Source organism: Mycetomoellerius zeteki, unplaced genomic scaffold (genome assembly GCF_001594055.1).
Source record: "Mycetomoellerius zeteki isolate Tzet28-1 unplaced genomic scaffold, Tzet1.0 scaffold105, whole genome shotgun sequence".
In the NCBI taxonomy this organism is placed as follows: Eukaryota; Metazoa; Arthropoda; class Insecta; order Hymenoptera; family Formicidae; genus Mycetomoellerius; species Mycetomoellerius zeteki.
This window is the reverse complement of record NW_017255965.1, coordinates 116,854-140,851: the sequence shown is the minus strand read 5'-3', so window position 1 is coordinate 140,851 and position 23,998 is coordinate 116,854. Positions and strand designations below refer to the sequence as shown.

Genomic DNA, 23,998 nt, shown 5'->3' with positions numbered 1-23,998 from the left:
CACTTGAATGATTCATCGCGCATATATCAACACATCATACATCGCAGTGAACGTATTATCGTTTAAAAAATGACATCATCTCTTCGATTTTTCATGCTTTTCGTCTGACGAATCGCATACGTGCCATTTTACGATCTTTCACATTTGTCAGAGTTCAATATATTCTAAAGAGAATTCAATCTCTATCGAATTTTAAAAATTTGTTTTTTATTCGTAAAATCCGAGTTTTAAGGAAAAAAACTTGTCTCTCACATTAATCTCATTCTCTTTCTTTGAGATTTATTCCGATTTTTAAATTTTGTTCCAAATATTTTATTTTACTCTAAATTTTTTACTTTTAACTTTTTATTTTATTTTGAATATAAGATATCCGAATTTTTTGTCGTTCAATTAAAAAACACAGATTATTTAGTTTATATAGATTTGTATGGTTTCAAGGATTTCCACATTCCAAAATAAAACAAGCTTACTGATAAAATTTTTGCATATACGTTATCTGCTAGTTTAAGCAGAAATATTTAAATCGAGTAAGTTACTATACCGTTAACAACGTAATTTCTCGTAATGAAATGCAAAGTTTTATTTTGAACTTTCTTTATCTATCTATGAGTGTGCAAATGAGATTCTTAAAATATCCAACTGCTCGTAAATTGCAAATCATTGGTGCATATATTGTCGCATTGCCGAACGCTTATGTATACCGCGAAACTATGACTAATTTTAATTCACGGTTAATAAAGCGCACCGCGCTAACTCCTGATTAACATTCCTGGCGTAGTGCACAGCACGACGTAACTAATCGTCGATCGTATGCACGTGCAACAGATGCAACTTTCGCGCAACTTGATGGTTTTCGATGCATCATCCAGACGATCGTACCATATTTGTACCGGTATCAGAGACACTGCACGTGTTATTGTGTACGTAAATGCATTCGAGTATACGTGAATTTCATTCATTTTGTATAATTCAACATTTATTTAGTTGGCAAATCAACTGTAATTATAAAAATTCTCAATAAATAATTTAAATGAATGATAATAAATATATAAATAAATATAAGTTAGAGTAATATTAGATTTAAATAAATTAAGAAATTATAATTCTTTGAAATGAAAAATTGCTTTTTATATTGTCTCAAAACGATAAAGTAATAGAAAACATTCGTAAGTGTCAGCCGTTGTATCATATTTTCGTCTTGACAAATATTTAATTACCAGTTTGTGAAGTTATAATTATCACATCATTATAACCAATCAGCTAAACAAATATATAAATTAAGATCTTATCTATTATTTTTTAATACTATTTCATAGTAAATTACATACTGATAGATAACAAAACTAGAAAAACATATGAAAGATAAAGGCTCAATAATGTGCTCTCTGCGTTCACTAATGCATTAAGTTGAAAGTAACCGATAAAGAAACGGATAATATATGTTACAAGATATACCTGATTAGACGATGAGTACAACGTTCAGAATTCGCGAAGACCACTCTTGTTTTACAACCACTTTGCGAATATTAAGTTGGCAGGCAATTAATTTTAATCATCGAAGAGTATATAACTCAACTCGCGGTTATGGCAAACTTTCACGTGGAAGAAATTCATTGTGCGTTTTGCGCGAATCTGAGTTTAGTCGGCACGAAACGATTCTCAGAAGAACGTTGATGTATCGTCGTGATGAAGAGAGAAACAACAGCAGAATTTCTCGTTCGTGCTGGCAAGAAGGCTGTCGTAAGACTGGGCGACATTGCCTGTCGAGGCCAACTTCCGCGGTTAGCACCGACATCAAGCGCTTTCATGCACGAGAGGAGGGATAGTCTCGCGTTTTCAGTATGCCACCACGTTTTTAATTTTGCTGCATGGAATTACATTCTTTGCAAACATTATACCGTATGCGAAAAATCAGCGTGTATTTACGTGTCACTTCGTTCTTCACTCTCGATCTCCGAGTCTGCGTTTTGTCTTTTAATTTCTTCTTTGATCTGCGTTGGATGCCATCCAAGTGCGCGTCATTTCTTGTTACAATATTTCACGTTCGCAGATGTTCGAGATTTGTTTCTAATCCATCGAGACAATAGCGAAATAGCTACAGAGGCACATACGTCATAAATTAGCTGCATGAGACATAACAGTTTCTCTTGGAATTCGTAGATCTGTGTCTTGTATACTAGTTTGCGGATGTCGCCCGAACTGCTACGGGAATCGATTAATCTTATGGAATGTGTCAACGAAACGAAACCGTTTGCTCGCCGAAGAAAAGTCGTAGGACGCAAACCAGACGATCTATGCTGACCTGGGTATACCGCTATGCGATATAATCGGCTTTAAGATGAACCGACGATTTTGTCATGCCACTGAATTACGTCGCTTGATAATTCCATGGACTTAAATGATTCATTAATAAAAATCGGAGAATGCATCAATTTATAGATTGAAATTAGATCGACGTATAAGATAAGCATAACAGTAAAGTTTATAAATCTAGATCGCGATGCAAACACATTGGAAAATTATTACATCTATCACCGATGTTACATATATTTTTTATATTCTGCAAATTGTAGAACAACTATAACTGAAACAATTCTTGATATAGAAACAATAGATCAGCGAACGATATTAAGGATGCAATTTTACTTTATCGTGACTAAGATAATTCTTATTATGCACGCCCATATGCATGATGTTATACAGGTATGATAATAGTGGTTATACCATACGTAAATTGCGGTTGTGAATTACATCATCGTGCATATAGTTTCTGAAAGCGAAGATTACGTCTGTCGCAATGAGCGGCAAACGGCTTTCTTCGTGGAATACTGTTTTGGAAAAGAAAGGAGGCAGACCACAAAATCAGTGCCGTCACTAAAAGCCACTTGTCCTTGGCACCGAGATCCGAATTGCCCGCGTTGCGTCAATGTACTGGAAGCGTAGAACCTTGTAACACGATTATTAAATGTTATATTTATCTCCTCTAATAATGGTCTCCCTCTTTTTGTTTCATCAGTCGATGTGATGATCGTGCGACATTCGCGTCGTTAAACGTCTTAAATGATATATTGTCTGATGTGAAGCAATGTATTTAGCAATAAATCCGCGCGTTACAGCGGATAAATCATTGATTTTCAAATGCCGAGTGAAATGCGATGTTCTTTGTATTCTGCTCGTTGATTTTTCTAAAGAAATATATTGTTGTTTTACTTTAAAATTGACACAATTAAAAAAATGCGATTTTTTAGTTTCTATAAATGAATTAGATGAAGATTACTCTATCAATCATCAAAAGAAAATTAACTTTCGTTTGCCAAAGCATTTGTCTCGTTTTTAACGAAATAATACTTTCTATAAGAGTAACACATTTTGAGTTGTATCGATGTTTAATCAATTACTTTAGATTTGTTATAATTTTATAGGATATCAAAATTGTCACAACTCAACAACAAAAAGGATGGTCTTTTAAGGATTGTGAAAAAATAACATTTGAATTAAGAATATATTCTTTTTGCCAATATTATTTTATTAATCAATAAAATAAAATAATATTGGCAATAAGAATATATTTCTGTGAAGTTAAAAAATTAATTTCTCCCTTTTTCTGAAAATTTTAACCTTTTTAATTATGTTACTTTTGAAGTAAAGAAGCGATGTTAGAAAAATGAATATCACGGGTTGTGTCATAATATTGTACATTTTACCAAATTTTATGTATCACTTAATTTGTTACTTTTGAAAAAGTGAACTTCTTTTCGTGGCTTAGACTGGGTAAAGCAATTTAATACATTGAACGTTAAAAAGTTTATCTCGAGTTGCAGAGATTTAGGAGCGACTTCGTATTCCTTGCTACTTACATTTCGTCACGTAATACTTGTCTGATCGTTGTCTTGTAAAGATTATATGAGTATTAATAACAGCTCAGCAATTCATGACTATTCCGCGTAACATTTCTACAATTTGATTTTTTGTACACACGTTTCTTCGTGCTCAACAACCGTTCACAAAGTTACACGAGAAGAAATGTTCGATAGCGTTCAGCGTAATAACGACGGTGCAGATATTAAATATAAAATCCATACCGAACCACCGTGTCGTTTGAACGATGAACTCGAATAAAGGGACAGCCGATATGGTTGATTCAAATGGGTGTTGCAAAATTCAACATATATTTTACTCAGTAATCTCACATTCTAATTTACTATTACATCACCTTTCTACCTTTCTACCTTTTCCATGATACATCGTGGTATCGTGCGCTGTGGCGAATAGTTAGATTCTTAAATAAGACGCGGATTCGCGTTACATAGTGCCGATATGAGCATAATGTCCATTTATCACATTTAACTTTTGACATACTCTCGCGCAGAAGTGAGAAGTGTCATATCGCGAGAAATTCATTTAACGCCCTGCACGCCGCGGATTAATTCCCACATTGAGAAGGGATGTCAAATGCCGTTGCCCAACGCGCTTAAACCTCTTATCGAAAGCACGAGAAATCGATCGGAATTTTAGGAATGTCCTTTTTCTATTCACAATCCATATAGGTGAAATCTCCAATTCCTAATATAATAGTAAAAGATTCAACCAAGTTCAACGTCATATTTTCACAGTTAGGTATCGGTTCGACCGACGTTTCATGGGCAGAAATAATAAAATTTTACATTGCGGAAGTGTCGCGTCGCGCAATGACGCAATGATTAATTCTATCTACGATATCTACGATAAAATCGGCAATTCTCTCGAACAAATCTTGGGTCCTAGCATATGCACTATGCAGTCGAGTATATGCAGACCATAAAATCTCGACATGGTGCGGCGTGGCGCGGCGCGATGTCTGGCTGATGTTCGCGCGTGGTTTTCCGAGAGGATTTGACACGGCGTGAGCAGTCGGCAGCACATTTTTGCCACTGCACCGGCTAGACAGCGAATATTCCTCGTTCAGAAATAAGATTCCAGAATGCGGAAACATTGGCATTAAACGCGGCGGCCCGATGTACGTGCTTCGAGAGGCCGATGACGCTTAACCATCGCCGACTTCGCTCGTGCCTTCGTGGGAGCGGGCTGTAAAACGAGTAGGAAGCGAATCACTCCGCGAGAATCCTATCCAATTAATTTTTTACGGAAAAATGGAAAAAGACTGATAGCGACCGTTCGTTGCATATACTCGCGAAACTACCGCGAGACAAAACTGCGAGGATACATATCTGCGTGCAAAGATAAAAGACGAGGAGAAAGGCATTCGTTATTATATCCACAGTCTAGCGAGTCTATGCTAACAAACGGCTTTAAGTTTACGTCGGAAAAAAATTAGGTGATTAAGATGCCTCAATTTCCTGTCGCATTTTGATCTTTCTTCCATCAACGCGCGCGTTATGTACTACTCTTAATTTTTACTTCCTTGTGAAAGCATTTAGCATTCAAATATCTTAATAACTTTGGGATAATTTTGTTGATTACTCGATTAGGCTGTAAATTACAGATTTTAAGAATTTCTTTCTATTTTGATTAAGAATCGTGACTTCGATATTCGGGCGAGCAATGGTACGATCGGCACTGCTTGTTGCTGTTTTACAAGACAACGTGAGGTGTTTGTTACCCAGCGTTATTAGTTTCGAGATCGTGACATGTCAGGAGGATCTCAATGTGAAGTTCGCAACACGATCGAGGGCGAATTCTTGTAGACTTTCACTGAGCCGAAGGACGAGAGATCGGCGTAAACTGCAAGGTATTCACGCGGATTAATACTATTGTTACCAATCCGGCCGATCCGGTACACTGACCGTACGTCGTATGTTCGCCTGACATTTTCGTTTCATTTTGCGAAGGAGTTTGACACGACGCTGTAACCCGGAATTATCGTTATCCGACGATGAATACAATCTACGGCCCACTGCACACGAACGCAATAGTATTGTCGAAATCGTCGAGTCATACCTTAATGTTTCCGCGATAAGATCGTTCGGGAAAGTAATATGCTGATCTCAGAGAAGTTTATGCGGCTCTACATTGTTCGCCGATTGTGCAAAAAAATCGAGCTCTTTTATCATTTAAGCCTGTTTTGAGGTATTTAGATCTACGAAAGAGAAGTATGGATATTTCGTAGATCTTTAACAATTTCTATTTCTCTACCTTTGTCCGGGTTCTTGCTTTCCTCCTCCGTGTATTCTGCAATCTTGCTCACGCGGTCTGCTTCGTCATCTCGCGCTGCAACAAATGTGTACGTACTTTTATTTATTGTACATGGTGTGTAACCATTACTGTATCAACCTTTAAGCATAGCATGTTTATGCGGGAAAGGGTATAACTCTGTTCACCAGCCGTAACTACGATTGTACGAGAAATCACTGTCATTTTGTCGAAATAGCGAAAGTAACAATTGCCCTAAGGCGAAAAATAAAAAAAAAGAATCAGATTGAAATGAACAATAACTCGTATCTTTAAATCACGCGTGTAATACTTACATAAAATATATGTTTTTATATACGCGTTAGCAATTATGCGGTTAGCGAAATCACTCTATGGATGACATTTCAATTAAGAAAAGTTAACGCGGCGCGGCGGTCTCATGGAGGAGTCCTACGAAAGAGACGTATACAAAGAGGTCACTGATAAATGAATCGAGGTAATAGTTTGCCGTCGGCACAGCTGCACCGTTGACTCTAGTTGACTCGCGCTTATTAAACACCAGATATACCGAATATGTGCATGTGCATCAAAGTGCGAAGTCCCTATAAAAAAAAGTTCCGAAATATTTTTTTATTTAACACATTCATTAAAAATTTTGCTGACACGATATTCTTTATTTCTAAGCTAATAATTTCGTATTAATAAATTTTATTATGATTAACGTAGAAAATTTTATTTTATCTAAAATTTCTTCTGTAAGATTTAGTTCGCGCATGCATATTTCGTGTTCGGATGATCGCATTCGCGAAAAGCGGCTGATCGAATTGAACGATTAAGGAATAAAGGACTTGACTTTTTTTACATTGTGTCGACGATGCGACGATGTACTGCATTCTTGGCTGGTGAACACTCTCGCGGCGACAAGCGATTTAGTCGCACGATTTTAGTTATTTTACGACTTTTTTATGGTTTATTTTTCTTCTGTTCACGTGAACGCATCGTGAGTTTTACGCTAATTGTTTTTGTGGATACCCTAATGAATTCAAAGAATACTGTGTGTAACCATTAGTTACTAGTCGTTTAATAAAAAATTTGCATGAAGAATATTCAAAAATAGAAAACTAGTGAACTGAAATCTGTGATATACAATGACCTTTTATTTAATACACATTTAAGTGTAATTGATTTCAAGCTGAAAAGAGTTAAGAGCGTGCAATCTTTGAATTATTTTATACGTTTCACAATATTTTTCGCAATAGTCAATTATTTTCCGAGTTATCAAACAAATTCAGAAATATAGGAAGAATGATAGGAAGGGGAAGGCGAGATATAGATACAGAAGGAAAGAGAGAAAGGACCGTACAAAGTTCAGCGAGCCCAAGAAGGGCAGATGCACGGAAACCAACGAGCGAAACAGAGAGAGAGAGAGAAAGAGAGAATGGCAGAAGAAAGGAAGTAGAAAGAGCGAGAGATCGAGAGCTGTAAGGAGCCGAAAGAGAGAAAAGGGAGCAACGAAAAATAAGAAAAGTGGTTCCCCTCTTCGGTCCGAGAGGTTGGGAGCGGGTGGCCTTGAGCAGGTCATCACCTCCGGCTGCGGTGGTGATGCTGCCTGCGCTGGACCATCTTAACTTCTTCTTCTTCTTCTTCTTCTTCTTAACTCCTTGAACCGCCTTCTCTCCTCTACCATCTTCCATCTCCCGTCTCCTCTCCTCGCTAACCTTTTCCTCCTTTCTTCTCCCTACACTCATCTTTCGCTCCATCCTCGTTCTTTCTCTCTTCCTTACCTCTCATCCGGCTCGCCAGAGTTACTTTGTCACTCCTTCTCTCTTCCTCCTCTTGCCCTTCTTGTTCTCTCTTTCTCGCTTTAGACGCTCTTTACACTTTCCTAAAGGCCTTCGCTCGGTCGCAGAAACAATCCGTTCGTGCTAACTCTACTTCAACCGGACCGATGTGGTGAATGCACTAACGTGGTACTGAGAAGTCAAGGGCCAGTCGTACCAAGAAAAGTCCTTAACTTTTTTTTTACTTCGAGAAATGTATGAGGCACTGCATACAATTCGATTCAATCTAAACATCCACCTTTACAAAAGAGTATCGAACGATGACATAGCGAGAGACGATTTCTCCTGTCCGTAAGCTATTTCAAATTACATCGTTCAATCCCATTAAAAATCTATTCTCCTTCAGAAAAAGGTGTCAGTCGTAATATTGCCTGCTTTCATTATCGCACGCGCCACAAGGTCTGGTACAAAAACCGTAAATTATCGGGCGTGTTACCGAAGTCAATTCCGTGTCGTTTCCGCGGCGGGGAAGGATCACGCAAATTGCGTTTGACAAACTGGATCGGTGGTAGTTACCGCCTTCTCGCGAGCGTAATGATCGGCGCGTGGCTACGTGGCGCACGTAAGGAACCGGACGTTGCACGAGCATCGTTCTCCATCGCGTTGCATCGCGAGATCACACAAGCCGGGGGAAGAAATATTTTCAGACCGATCGGATAAAGTTGTAACGCTCGAGGTGGATTTTATAGAACGGTTAACGCGTGTTCTGTACACGCCGTGTCTAGCCAGTGATCGAGAAGCGCGCTAAGTCGTGTTATTTTCTTCGTAGGTGCAACATTCCGACACTCGCTTCTCACGCTCGTCGAAAGTGCAGTCGGCACGCCGCCGCCGAGCCGAGCTCTACACAAATTGTCGGGCGTGACGAGGATTTCGTGTCGTTTCCGAGGGAAAGGATCACGCAAATTGGATTTGACACAGTAGATCGGTGGTAGACCCACCCCTTCCAGGATGTAATGATTGGCGCGTGGCAATCCAACCACGCATATCACGCTCGCGAACGCGAATGTAGCGGATTACGTGTATAGAATCATAGATGAATGTTTCACTCGTAAACTAATTGAATCTTGAATTCTCTTGCTTATTACTGCAGCGAATAATTACGAACAACTCGGTTGTCGATTTTATATAGTATTCTTTTAAAAAGTAGGCTTCGTCTTCAATGTTCTCCACTTTTTTTTTTATGTAGAAACTATAAATCTCTCATGATTACAGTTATAATCGGTGGGCAGAGAATTTTAATTCTATTAAATAAGTAAAAAAGTGTCAATATCTAATGTTGTAAATCACATATGAAAGAAGAGACGATACCTGCCGTTCACACCGACGTTTCGGTGTTGCCGTGCCGAACAACGAACACGAAGGACCGGATCGTCGAAGTTGGTGTGCGGACTAAGTGAATGAGGAAGATAAACATAATAATTACGGCAAATTGAGGCCTGCCACTGAAAACAGTATTATGGCGAGCAGAGAGGAGGCGAGAGAAAGAAGCAAACGGTGCGCGGGCCATGGCCGCGACGTGTATCGGTGGAATAAATGCGTTTAATGTATTTGGCTAAGCGGTAGCGTGGGTGAGCAGGAGAATTTATCGGGAAACGTATTTAGACCTACAGCCATCCGTGGATTATGCATACGAGCTCCAGGAATATTGTGAATTCATTAACGTCGTCCGTTCATCGCTGATAACATTTTCTCAGAACATTATTTTCATAGAAACGTTTAATTTTTTCCCAGGAATTTAGTATCAATTAACTATCAAGAATTGTCTTCTTTTTCTACTTCCTCTTTATCATTATTTTACTTTGAAATTTGAAATGACAAGCAACCAAACGAAATCGCTGTGACATATGTTCGACCGGAAGTGCGGTATTTGTCGCGTGGGTCGGTATTTTCAGACGATACTATAAATTGTTCTAATCTCGCGAGTAGTAATAGGCGTATCCATTCTCGTGTTCGCAATGTATTGGTAAGGTGGGAAGATACGTTGTACATAGTAAAAGAACGCTTGCTTTACTAACTCTTATCGGAGCTTTTAATTTCGTCGTGAACGAAACATCGTCAAGTTTCATATTAAGATTTCTCGTAGGTTTGAATAATTTCTTACACAGTTGGAGAAGTTTAATACTTAACTGGATGTACTTCTTAATCGGAACCCTAAGTAATATTTTTATTTAAAAAATTACATTGAGAAAAATTAAAAATTGAATTGTTGAAAATTGATGAATTGGAAGATTCTGATCATATCAATCAAAATTTTGATTATCACAATTGTACATTTAGCTATCTCGACTAGAATTTTGATGATATGATTACAAATCTTTTGGTTTGTTTATTTTCAACCAGAAATTTTTTTCAGTATCTATATAAACAGAATTCTCTAATTTTTATCCTAATAATGATCTTAAGTATTCTAATGTCGGATATTCTTTGTCGCAGTGTTTATTTTTTAAATTTTAAAAAAAGAATTTCGCTAACTGACATTTTCGTATTATGTATTTGTTTTGGGGATATCAGAGCGATAAATTATTTCTAGATTCGCATTCCGACTCACATCGTGTCTCGCTTTATTTTAGAGGCGTTATAAGGAATTGAAAGGTGCATCGATTTCGATTAAGTAACGACCTCGACCTAGTGAATTACGTGTTGCATTCGGGAATTTAGCCCCGCGGCTGTGATCAAGCCTCTCGCATACCTACGCCTGCACGGAGCAATGAAGTTTGCTTTCGGTGATCGCGTCCAGGCCGGTTTTGGATGCCGGAATATGCCGCGGGCTAACTCGCCCTTTTTGGACCCTAAAAATGATCTCAAATAAAAATAACCGCGACGAAATTGTCGAGATAGAAACGACGTTTTATTGCCTGGTCGAGATATCCTATTTTTAGCAGCACATTTCGAACGAGGAACGTTGCGGTGTCAACGTACGAAGTACATTTTTCAAATTACTCCACTGTCTTCTTTTATTTTGTCATGGCATGTGTTTATTTTAGTTAAGTACAGAAACCGCAAACGATGTATCTTATAAGAAGAGCCGCGGTCTCTTCTATGCGGCGATCTTCCGCCGTCGCGAATACCTACACGTGTATCTCGATGCACGCGATGTATAAGGCACGCTGTTAGTGTAATAATAAACTCTCTTGAACGCCGCGGCATGGCTAACAGAATGTATCTTGCGAGTCACAGTGACTGACTACTTGGCGCCTGCACCGATAAACCAACCCTGGCTCGTACTCGTGCACGATTGTCGGCCGTGCACGTTTAATACGTACGCTCGCGTACGCTGACACTAGAGACGATGAATGAGCTAATTGTGCTTTCTGATGAGCGAGACCCGTCGCCTCTTTTATCTCTTTTCCACCGTGAGTGACGTATGCGCGCACTTGCCGGCTGTCGCTCGAAAAATCGGGACGCAATGTTGTAAGAAAGATATTTACCTTAAATAATTACTTTAAATAAAAAATAATCTATATAATTGACGTTCGTAAAAAATATCGAGATATATAAAATTATTCTGTATGTATAATTAAAAGTTAAACAATTTTCTAACATTCTTTCGATTTTAGTATAAAATCCATTGCACCACCTCCTAATTTTGCGTCTACTTTCATTCAGTCAATTCAAAGATTTTTATACGACTATAATGTGATAATTTGGTGACTCCAGCATCCCCTTAATGAACATATCGCTTTTTTCTCATTTCGAACATACAGATATTATACGGGATCTATATCGCCCACATAAAAACATATTTTTAAATAGGAATAATAAAGTCCGGCAGAACGTCCCATTTTCAGAATGATTTTATACGGCGATACATTTTGCGATTCTATTTGAGCTTACAACAATAAGCCTAAACGTGATCTCTGAAAGAAAGATTGGACACATCGACAAATACTTTCAGGCAGGTGTAGTCCATCCGTGACGCCTGCAGCTGCCTCTTATGGAGCCCTTAACGTGCTTTACCCTTGAGGTTCAGAAAATATCACGGGCGTATGCGTAACAGCTGCTGCATTTTTCTGTGGGTGGCGACCAGTGAAAGTTAGTCTTCGAGGTCGACGTCGGATATAAATTTCATTCTATTTCATTAAGTTGGATACAACAGTGTGAAAATATTCCAATGTGATGCTATGAGATTTCAATGAGAGCTAACGTTTGTTTCTATCAATCATAATAGCATTTAAACGTTTAAACGATTATAGAGATAATTATAAAGAGAAAGACATTTCCTTCACCCTTCAAGGTTTTTTTTAGATTCTTTGAACCGAGAAATATGCTCGGTCCGGGAGGGAATCTTTTTTTATCTATGATAGGAAATTACGATACAATACCAGGATATCTAATATTTCATATTCTGTTAAATTTGTTTCAATTTGTTGCACTCTTTAAATTTAATTTACTGTTACTGCAATCAATATTGTGCCATCAAATACAACGTTGACGTTGTTATTACTCGACACGAAAATATTATAGATTTCATAAGACTATGTACAATTGGAATTTCGTAAACCAATTTTAGTTTAATTTGTTTATTTCGCGCATGTTAGATGTGCACTCTTCTGTCACAGGTTTTTATTTGAACGGCGATTACGTTATTACAAACGGCGATTAAACCAAGAGTTGATTGCGACTTGATCACGAAATTCGTAAGAAACTACTGCTTGCACCTGGTTGCGGCGAATTGCAATTTAAAATTCGGTTTTGAAATCTGCATGGAAACGACATGTTTAGCCCATTTAAGACAGTCTAATTTACCGCTGACATTAACTGAGATCGTGCCTCGTTTTTTATCGATTCACCAATTGTTACCTCATCGCGCTACGGTCTAATGAACGTTTGAAGTCGAGACGCTTCGCGAATCAACCTGGTTCGATTAGCACCGTAAAATCGGCCTTCCTTCAGCATTAGAACGATTTTCTTGTGTACACCGCGACAGGCGATACGCTTAGCCAAACTTTTCCGCATCGATTTCCTTCGTGTAACCGATTAAGTATTGTTTGCAAAATAGTGAGAGAAGAAAACTTAGTTGTAAGTTTGTAATAGTGTTAATAGCGAGTTTAAAATTAAATTAAATTGATAAATTTTCATAAATATCTTACCGTTCCGAGAAACAAATATTTTCCTCTCGCTGCGTGGTCGAGTTTCTCTATGGCTTATTATACTGCTATAGTCCTCTAACTTTGCAGATTGATTATATGTTTCGCACTCCGTTACGGGAGCACATGTTCGCGCTTGAAAACGGAACACTGTAAATGATTACTTTTAGGTGAACCATAAAAAAAATGGATGCACGCTACACTGAGCACGAAGAATATATTTTCGATTCATACAAATGAGGATCGAGCAGCACGAAAGTTTTCGTTACGCTTTTCAAATGACAAATTCGCTTATGCTTCAATTAGTTCTAAAATGTGTTATACATAGTATATATTTCGACATCAGTCTGAAAGTCCATTGAAAAATTATGCAAAATTTTGAATTTTAGAATTTGAGATGAGTGAAAGAATCGTAAGAGGAAGTATCTTGAATCAAGGAAAAAGGACACTTAAACAATTTCAGAATTTGCGAAAAATGCGTGATTCGAATATAGGCGAATTATGGTAACTATATCTAATACGCGAGGCGGAGCACACGCGGGTAAGTTCTCGAAACGTTTTGACTTGAGAGTCGACGAGAGACTGGCGAACGCCTTCTGCCTTTGCTCAAGACGCGCGCCGGCCATCCCTTTCCACCGAGCGGGACGACGCTTCCTTACCGGTCTCGAGGAGAGGTGCCTTTACTCCCGATAGGTTACCTTCGAGATAACTCGATAGCACACCATAAATGCTCGCACACGTGTAAATTGATTCGATAAATTCGCCAAGATTGTGAAAAACCTGGAATTTCGTTAATTAATACAACAGCTGATGAAATACTACAGCTGTCCACGCGATGCATTGTTTCAGACGCTGTCGCCTTCTCCGAAATTTCATCTTGAGACAAGTCGCTCGACGCGACACTTTTGCGTTAGCCCATTATATGCCGACATATGATTCACTGATTCGTTGAAAATATTCCATATTTCTTGGATCATCCTCGCCATTCGACCATTCATTAATGATCCTATATTTATCTACGTGTTTTGAATGATATTACACGAAATAACATCGAAATATAAACATAACATAGTATTACAAAAACATTATCGTTAGTTTTATAAATTTATTAACTTAATTCTATTCTTGCGAAGAGAGAGAGAGAGAGCATAATTTTACTTTAGGATATATAATTTAATAATTTCTTAGAGCGAAATTTAATTTTTGTCATGTAGATATATTACATCGCATGACGACATAGCGATCTATTTATCAGCAATCTATTTATCGAATTCCTGACACGGTTAAGATACGTATCGAAACGATTTAGGAATATACTCGCCACGAACGATTTCTATCGAACAAAAGGCCGTCTTTTCTCTGTTGTGATTATATTTCGAAGCTGAAGACCAAACGTTGATAAATCGTTTTACGAACCGTGGGGAGTCCCGTGCGCACAATACGAGTCAAATTGGTGAAAGATAGATTATGTTTTTACTTTGAGACTCTTTTGTCATCCAGCTAAGTATGACACTTCCGCGTTGCCTTTCCGGTGTAGAAAAAAATCATTTTATTTTGTCATATCTTATAAACTTGTGTTCTGAATCTTTAACGTTATTCTGCAGAATACGGAGCTTACGAAAAAGGAAAGTAGAAGTCATTTTTTTTACCGTGACACCTCGTACAAAATGTGGGCGGTTTAGTATCGATCATAAAAGATCTTTTGCTCGTTTGAGTATCACTGCGGATCATTTCGCCATAAGACATGGGAATCGAATGGCTAAAAAGGAGTTAGCTGATCTTTGTAGGCTCGAATTTCCTCGAGTCGAACGTATGTTTCGGTTTGTCGTAAAACTTGAAAGAGTAGCTAACTAAAGCGTATTTTATGAAAGCTCGTCGTTATATGCTCGATTATATTTCTTGTTGACCATTCGAGCGATATGAACCATTGCATGCGATATGAACGAAATGATGTGATTCGATGCGGAAGTTTGACTCATTTTCAGATTTATAAGTTGATAAGCTCGAAAATTTTATGAAAAACGTGTATCATTTAACGCGCACAAGTATAAAAAATTTATTGACCGTATTGTAATATCACTATCATATTACATACAATGTATTGGTTTTTATTTTTATATTGAACATGATGAAACGTAATATAACGTAATATCAGCTAGAATTCATTAAGCGTTTTGCGAAGCGAAAAGCGGAAGTCTTGCTCTCTTTACAAAATCAAGATTTCCATAAAACGAATGTGAATATCGTAGTTGATGTCGAAAGGCTTTCAATCCATTCAATAGACATTTAACGCCAGACACTGCATTTTCCCATTATTTGTAAACACATGACACGAAGAACTTACCGCTACTCAGGAAATATTTGCGTGCCGTGCGAGATGGACCAACATCCTGAATAATGACGAACGTGACGATAATAATATTGGATTTACGCTCGTCAAGGTCTACTCATTCTCGTATAACGGTTTAAAGTTGTCCATCGACACGATCGGTACAGTTTAATGGCAGGCGGGGACGTAACTATTTCGATATAACACAACACACATCACGGTCTAATAGGATTTAGTTATCTGGTAATTATTCGAATGTTAGATTTGTAATTAATCAATGATAAGTGGTTGTAATGTTTATTGAAAGATTGTTCATTACGAATTTTTTTTACGAATATCTGCGTGGTAAGATCGGATCGCCGTGATCTTTATCGTTTTATTTTAAAGGAATGAAAGAAAACCTGCTTCTATAACGTTGTGGCATTTGTTCAGTGACGCGGGTTACAACAGGATAAAAATTCATGCTGATTGCCCAGCAAAGCCGCGCCGCGCTTTAAAGTGCCGACGTCGGACTTTGATGGGCTCTGCGCTCGTTTTCTGGATTTGTGTTTTAACACCTTGACTTGACTCGCAAACGTATGTTACCGTTGGGTCAGCGACAAGCTAAGTCGCAGCTGCACTTACAAATAACTGCGACGGCATATTTTCAAAGTGTATATTTCGTTAAGATGGACGTGTAAAATAAGGTAGTAAAATAGGAAATAGCAATAAGAAAAATAGAAAACTCGAAAAGTTAATTTCTTCATCGTTCGAGGTAACTTTGTCCGATAATTTCACGGTAAATCGTTGTCGCGATAAATGCAATTCCATAGCTGTGGAGCATAAATACTATGCAAACGTTTCACGGTTCATGCTACTTACATAAAGCGGCGTGTAAACTGGATGTTATACAAACGATCATTAATACGAGATATACCACGAAAAGAAGATGTAATTTCACGTTTATTTATACATTATCGGAGCGGACGATTAAAGTTCTCTCAGCGTGGAAGTAATCCGCTCGTTCGTCAGCTTCGCGGATCGATCTGCATCTTAAGTATGACGCATCGTAACTAATTATATTGACGTTGGTGTACGCGTAACGCTTCCGGGTTGCCGCAACGGAATGTCGTCTCTTGGATCTTGGATCTTGTATCCGATATGTCTACGTGGACATATAGTAGATCCTTTCAAGCACGGCTGACCTGACTCCACGAACGAAGTGCCTGTCCTCCTCTCAATCGATCTCGCTATACGAATAACAATAACTGTCTCTTCTGTATCGATTTTCTCAAACGTTCATGTGCGATTCATAAGCGTGGGATCTGATCTAGGATGTGATGTCTATTTGTTTCTAATAAACGCGCTTAACATAAAATTCATAACTGGTTTCCATTTCCATCGTAATCTCTTGTTGAAAGGCCGCACTTTGTTAAATTCGTTGATACCGGTCGATCTTGAAACTGGGCGAGTCATCTTTAGGCGGTTTTACTGCATGCACCGTTCGAGTTGGTGCGATGGAATGCAGCTCGCTCGATCGGATGCATTAAGCGTACTTTGCGAGTCAGATCGAATGCGATTCTTTCGGCACGAACGTGACAAAACGTGACCTGGTTTTCCTGTGTGATGTAGATTTAAGTCAAAATGAAACGTTTCAAGAATATCACATTCCTATGTTTACCATTTTTTAAAAAAACATTGAGAATTAAATTTCATATAATATAAATTTATATATCATTTATATAACAAGAATATAAATTTTAGCAAGATGCAAAACGCAACTTTGCAATGCCTGACGTTCTAAGATCTTCTAAATATCTTATTCAGATGTTAACAATCCGTTATTCGGTGTTCGATCGTATAATCCGATCGTATTTTTTTAAATATACATATCTGCGAATGTTCCACTGAGTTCTGAATAGCGAATAATTTTCTATAAGCCTCAAGATTAACTTGATAAAATGTTGTCTGCAATTTGTGCGCATTAACATTTAATAGAAAGTATTCAGTATCAATATCTACTAATTGATTTGATGTCGAAAGCTTTCCTCAGGAGGTCAAGACCAGTCAAGACTCAAGACTAATCATCGCCCTTTGCAATCGCAAATTGAAACGGGCGTCGGATTGCCTGGGAAAGGTCGATCTCCTTAAGAAGCCAGTCGTTAATGCACAGTTCGAATGAAATTATGGAATGTGCTTTTCGTTCGCATATTTTTAAGTCCCATAATTGCAGTGTAGACAAATGAATCTTCCAAGCCATTCCATATCAGATTGCGATGAAATTCTGGAACGTGCGGTAACATGTTAAGGGTTTCTATTTTTTATCTTTCAATACTCTCTCAAAGAGACATAAAATCATAAAATTATCTATCTTAAACATTCGTGTCATTGTATATCTTTGATCGTCGGCTTACTAATGCTTGAGTAAATTTAAATGAACAGACACTTCTATACTTAATAGCTCTAAGGAATGTTAAGAAAAAATTGTTGGGAATAACATAAATAAAGTAAACTGCCCACGTCAGACAGATCAAGGCAAAATTTTGCCTTTGAAAAGACCGAAAGTGCTACCTTAGAAAAAGAGTTATCGATGCCAATCTACTTGGATTCGTATAGTGTAGGTGTTGGTTGCGTGACATTTGTTACCTTTGGGTCAGTATATACTGTACACATACGAGTCTCGTGCTGGTGCGCTGGAATGCCGTCTTCTGCGATCGCGCACGTACAGGCGCACGTCAGTACGCAAGTATGCGTCAGAGATCGCCGTCTCTTCGATTGGAAGTGAACCAAGTGAAAGATCTCGAAAAGGAAGGCGATTAAGGGGGAATGGGACCTTGAGCGCGGTCAGCCACTGGAAGAGCTTCGGAGGCTGAAGACCGCGGCTTGGGATCGCCATATTGTTGTGACTAGTAAGCTTTGCTGGACCCCGATCGGCTATCCACCACTTATAACAGGCGTATGTGCGCTGCTCACGGCGCCGGATCGATCGTAAATGTCGAGTAACAATATAGGATACATGATAATTAACGGAAGAGAGTTGGGAATCGTCGAGCTGGCGCTAATACAATAGATGCATTCTCGTTTGCTTATTCTATCCCGGATGCGATTATATATCGTGCAACGCTGCGTCTTGAATAAAGAGCTGCTATCAAATTATTAACATTGCAGTCAGCGAGTGTTTTTTGAAGAAATTCCGAGAAATTCGAATTCGCCAAAGCTGCACGCTAATCTCATTCAGCTTCAAAAGAATTATAGCTTTAGCAACTTGTTTCCTAACAAGTAACTTAGAATGTTATTGCCTCCAAAGTCTTCCAGCATACGTATACGTATAATGGCGTGAGAGAAAAGACTCTCGAGTCGTTGTAAAATGACGTAATGTATTTTCACGTACCTGGGTTCGCGCGCGGCGAAACGGTGGGTGTAATGGATACCGTGAGACTTTTTACGACTTTATATTTAACGGGGTTGAGGAACGTACGTCCATCGGTTTGTTGGAAAAATGGTCGGTTAAAACGTTGTCGGCACCCGGCAACCCGAAGGCGCCTGACCGTAAAGTTTCGCGTTTAATACGGACTTCGCGGACGGCAGCTTCGACTGTTCGTTAGCAATCCGCGCGAGCATCGCCGCCGCTCACTGCCAGGCGATTCTCGAATTATTCTTAACGGTTTTGTTCTCACACCCACCTGGCCGGCGGCCGGGAATCCACGTTTGAGCGCAGGAACGCCGACCGTGCCGATTAGAAACCGCGTCGACGGAATTTCCTTATTTCCCGCTTTGCACAAAGCGTCCGGCTACGGTAAAGTCTCGGGTGAAGATCCACCGATACCCTCCTTATCGTACGATTCGCTTCATGAATCGCGCTGTTCGCGTTGCAAGAAAAAAAATGAATGAAAAGGAAATAGATGCGGTAAAGACAATGTCGAAATCGCGCAGGAAGGAAGGACTCGTCATTAGAAAATTATATATCGCTTCTAACGTTACAGCGTCCAACGTGCGTGATCGGTGCATCTTTGATAAAGTATTATGCAAATTAATTATTATACCACTGCTTATTATTTCTTATTATTATCCAACTCGTAATTGCTTCTATTATATAAACTGCCTTTTTCCTTCGGAATGTTTCTCGACAGCTGCGTATTCATTAACTTGAAGAAAAGGACATGTGAAGTGTGCTAGAAATACTATATCCCGATTAGTGGAATGTTTTTGATCTCTCATCGAGTGTATATCACGTGCGAATTATTACCATCGCTCGACTGGCACCTGATTTCCGGTATTTCTACAGCGAAATTACCGTTTTCTCGATCGAACATTGATCTATCTTGGCGAGATAGACATTTTTCAACTTGCGGCGAAAGATGACGAGCACGTGTGATAACATATTTCTCTTTAAATAGTTTTCTCGGACGGCATGTATTACGCAAACAGGTATCTCATTGAAGTCAAGTGCATTCATGTCTATAGAAAATGGAGAGCTTTCCTGGTGTGGTGTTTAAGTAGAAATAAATTATATGGGGCTCGAACCAACAAGCAGAAAAGGAGAGAATATCAGAAAGATGTCTTGATTAAGATCTCGTGCATAGTATCGTGAAGAGGAAACGCGAATATCTAGTCATTCGTGCGAAAATATCACAGAATGCAATGTTGGAATAAGAATTTCTCCCTGCGAGGAAGGCGCGCCGCTCTACACGCCTTTGTCTCGATTCGCGACCTGCCTCCGTTTTGAATGCATTCGCGCCCGCGCGAAACCTGAGAGCTGTATGGGCGCGTAACGCAAGGTGATTAATGCGTAACCTTTATAAAACTTGACGGTGACGTGCTACGTTAGCGTGGGCGTGTGTACCGGGTGTCCTCCGGCACTCTAGAGTTTTTTCGTAATTTTTTTTTACAATAATTCCTGCATTTGACGAATGGAATAATCGTAACGTTTCCCGTTGGTCGCGAAAAAATAAAAACATTGGTGGCGCCATCAAAAGCAAAGTCAATTAATTAATTAGTGACTCAAGGTTGCGCCGATTGATGACGATGCTAACTTGTTTTACGCAGTTAGCCTTAATAGGCTCAACCAACTGATTTGTTGCTTTTTGCTATTAGCAAATGCATCTCTAATCGTTCTGTGTTGGCCTCGCATTCTTCCGTTAATTAGATAAATTGCGGCTTTATTGATTCAAATCGTATTTTAGGTTTAATTAAAGTTTAATTAGCGTATAAATTAACTTACCGTTTTTAACGAACACATCTTTCTTGATTGCAGGAGGCGATTCTTCCGGCTTCACCGTCAGCTCACTGGAATCATTCATATCTGCGTTGCTGCAACAGGTCAGAGATGATTTTTTTTTATCTGCTTAAAAGGGAATAACTGTTTTTTTTTTTCATTTTGTCACGATAAGTAAAAGCAAAATAATTTTATGTAGCTATTTTAAAAAAATAATTATGTATCCTATTACACGCGCGCGCGTTTCAACGCTAGGAAAATCTATTAAAAGATTTAATAAACAGCAATCGCTGTTCGAATGGTTTGAGAAGTGATTGCAGCGTCATGCAAAGAAGGAGAGATCGCTTTTCAAAGCAATAAGCAAATGTCGAGCATTTGCATGGAGGCGTTCACCTCGTGGGACGGCCGAGTCAAACGACTGTTCGATTCTCAGTAATCGACAACCTTCTTTTCTATTCTTAGAACGGTCAATTAACCTTTTCTCCATGTGCCGCAAACGGCTGGTAACCCATATCCATAAAGAAAGTGAATTAATTTCTTTTTAAAGTTCATTCGTTGCATGATGCCGCATCAGTGAGTTCTGTAATAATTTACTCTTTGATACAGTTCTCAGCATTTTATCTCACAGTTAACTGCAACTATTTTATTCATTTTATAAATAAACACGGAATAATTGTAATTAATTTTATGCAATATGTATACTATAATTATTGTTTATTTACGCAAATAAATTAACAATATTAAATTTTGACATAATAATTGAGATGCAATGTGGTGAAAGTAAATATACATAAATCGCGTTTCTCTAAAAACAAACATTCTAAATTCTCTATACCAGAATCTCTTTCATAACTGTAGTCTTTGAATAATAATATTTGTGTTATTACTGAAATATACAATTGCAAACTTACGCATTCATATATTCTAAGGAGGTTTCCTCCTCTTCGCCGATCGTAGCGAGATTACTTTGCCAGTAATAATCGCCGTCGTCGCTTTCGTCAGTGGTGTCTTCTTCTTCTTCTTCTGTAATTTCTTCGTTCTCTAATATTTGATTTATTTCCGGATTCTTTATATCGTCGTTGACCACGTCGAGCGATTGATAAGTTTCGTCATCCTCGTTATCTCGCATCGTTGAATTATCGACCGATAAAATATCTTCTTCGATCGTTGGAAACACTTCCTTAAAATTATCCCGATCATTTGTTCTATTTTCTTCTTGATGACAACTTTTCGAGTTTATACAGTTTTCTCTTTCATCGTTTGACTCGTCAATGAGCTTGTCAGTTGATTCTAAGATCGAATTTTCATGCTCTGAAACTTTATTCGAATTATTCGTAGGCTGATCTTGTTCGTTTCTATTAATTACTTCGTTGTTTATTTTATTTTGCTCGCAATTCACAGTTTCTGTTGTGTTATTCGATTTATTTTTTGCAATTTCCTCCTTCTGATCAGACTGTAAACCTTTAGCCATTCTGATTTCGATAATTTCAAAGACTTTATTTGTTTGTGTATTTTCTTCTGAACTTGCAATTTTATCTTTCTCGTTATTAAAGCAAATGTTTTCCATGTCAGATTCTTTATCGAGGCTTTTATCTGAACTTTCGATTCTTTGACTCTTTTCGTCAAGGATATTATTTTTATTTGGTGACGAATTGCATACTTTCTGTTATGTGATTAGACTCTATCGATGGTGAAGGTTTAATTTCTCTTCGCGGTGTTATAATTGGAGGTGGAGGTGGCGGAGGTGGTCTCTTCCGCCTAGCTTTAACATCTTTTCTCGGTAATGGTTTCGGTGGTAATATAGGAGCTTCTGAAAGTTCTTTTTCGGAAGAAACAGGTACCGTTGCGGAAATTCGCGGCCGCGCCTCGTTTCCCGATTCGCTCGTTTGCATCTGGTTCACGCAGATCCTATTAATGTGATTTCTAGCCGGCAACGGCGGTGGCGACGACCTGTCTCCGTTGCTTCTCCCCGTGCCGGAAACGTAGGTCGCTTCGTGGAATTCCTCGTGGTTGCCGTTGACGCGCTCCACGAGCTCCACGTCATCCTTAATTGGCCTGAAATGCGTCGTCGAGTCGGCAGCCAGGTCGGCCGTGTAGAAGAGATCCGGCCTGGCCTCATGTCCGTAACTCAGCGGGGCGTCCTGAAAGCTGAGTGGCGGCTGAAGAGTGATCGTTTCCTCGATCAACACCGTGTTTGGTGCGACGACCGCTGTAATCCGTTCGACTTCGCCGCGCGATTCCACGTGCGTCACCGCTTCAGAATTGGCAAGACGGCGGAGCAGGTAATCTGGCGGATTCGAGAAGTCCCGCTCGAGATGCTCGAGTGGACAGATCGCTCGCGACAGCAGCACATCTCGATCGGATGATCGGTCGAAGTCCCGATCGGTGCCCGAGAATTCGCTTGGCTGTTCGGAACCTGCGGTTGACGCTGTGGACGTCGTGGATATGGTCGACACGCGATCGGACGTCGAGAATCTGTCCACTACGGTGGACATGGAACTGCCGGTATCATCGGATGTGCTGCCATGCGTGGAGCCGCATTGTGATCGCGCATCCAGATAAACCATTGCTTCCGGTGGTTCCTACAAATATAAGAGACATTTTTTTCACACCTTTATAGCATTTATTTTTAATTCAGTGAATTTAACAAATTTATTTAAAAATATTTTTAATCTATTTGATTTCTTTATCGTGATTACAACCTGCTTCGACTTCACGGATTCCGACGAACGGTCCTTCGGCGATTCCTTCAGGTTCTCCTGATTCGATCCGTTAATGTTTCTCGGCGAAGACTCGTAACTCTCGTACGAGTTTATTTTGGTTTCGCATTGTAATCCGACTTGTGAAATTGATGAGCCATTCTGCACGCCACTTTGCGATCCATTCTGCAATCCATTTTGAGATTTCGAATTGTCCAATAATTTTTTGATAGGACTAGGATTTGCCTCGCCGTCCGCAGATCCTCGAGGCTGTCTCAGTTTTCTTGGTGGTACAGGCGGCGGTGCTGCGGGTAATTCTGGAGGCACTTTGCTTTTTTCGATTTTTCTCTCGGCGCTCACCACTTCCGGTCTAAGAGCGCCACGACATCTCACCATCAACCTGATGACCAGTTGCGACTCCTTCAGTCTTCTCACGCAATCCAATCGGGTCATGTGTGTCACCGGTATACCGTCGATTGAAAGTACCTGCGAGAGACATAACGTGATTGTCAAGTACAAGGAAGAAACGTGGAGAAGAGCTTATGCTCGCGATAATTTGCAATGTAAACAAGTAATAGAGGTGAGAGGAAACCTCTCTTGAGGATCATTAGGGAGGAAGTAGGTCTTGAAAATCATAGACGGTGAAATGCACCGTGGGAGCTAAAGAGAGTGCGTTTGTGTACCGTCTTATCTTGCAGCTGTTCCATGAAAGAAAAATA

The 23,998-nt window shown here is 39.1% G+C and overlaps 1 protein-coding gene across 4 annotated transcripts in view; it reads right to left on the bottom strand.

Annotated features, from left to right (window-relative positions):
• bbg (PDZ domain-containing protein big bang) overlaps positions 1–22,211 on the bottom strand; it is a 28,225-nt gene extending 6,014 nt beyond the window's left edge. The window contains exons 1-3 of one of the 4 annotated variants that reach the window (XM_018446513.1): positions 21,492–22,211; positions 20,587–20,675; positions 6,133–6,207 (exon numbers count right to left, since the gene is read on the bottom strand). In XM_018446513.1, the coding sequence (XP_018302015.1) occupies positions 6,133–6,207; positions 20,587–20,675; positions 21,492–22,147 (820 nt within the window). In that variant the 5' untranslated portion in view covers positions 22,148–22,211. Of the gene's footprint in view, positions 1–1,455; positions 1,723–6,132; positions 6,208–13,060; positions 13,207–20,586; positions 20,676–21,491 lie in introns of those variants that run through there. The other 3 variants (XM_018446522.1, XM_018446537.1, XM_018446529.1) reach the window with 3 other exon arrangements.
• Between the last annotated feature and the right edge of the window lie 1,787 nt (positions 22,212–23,998).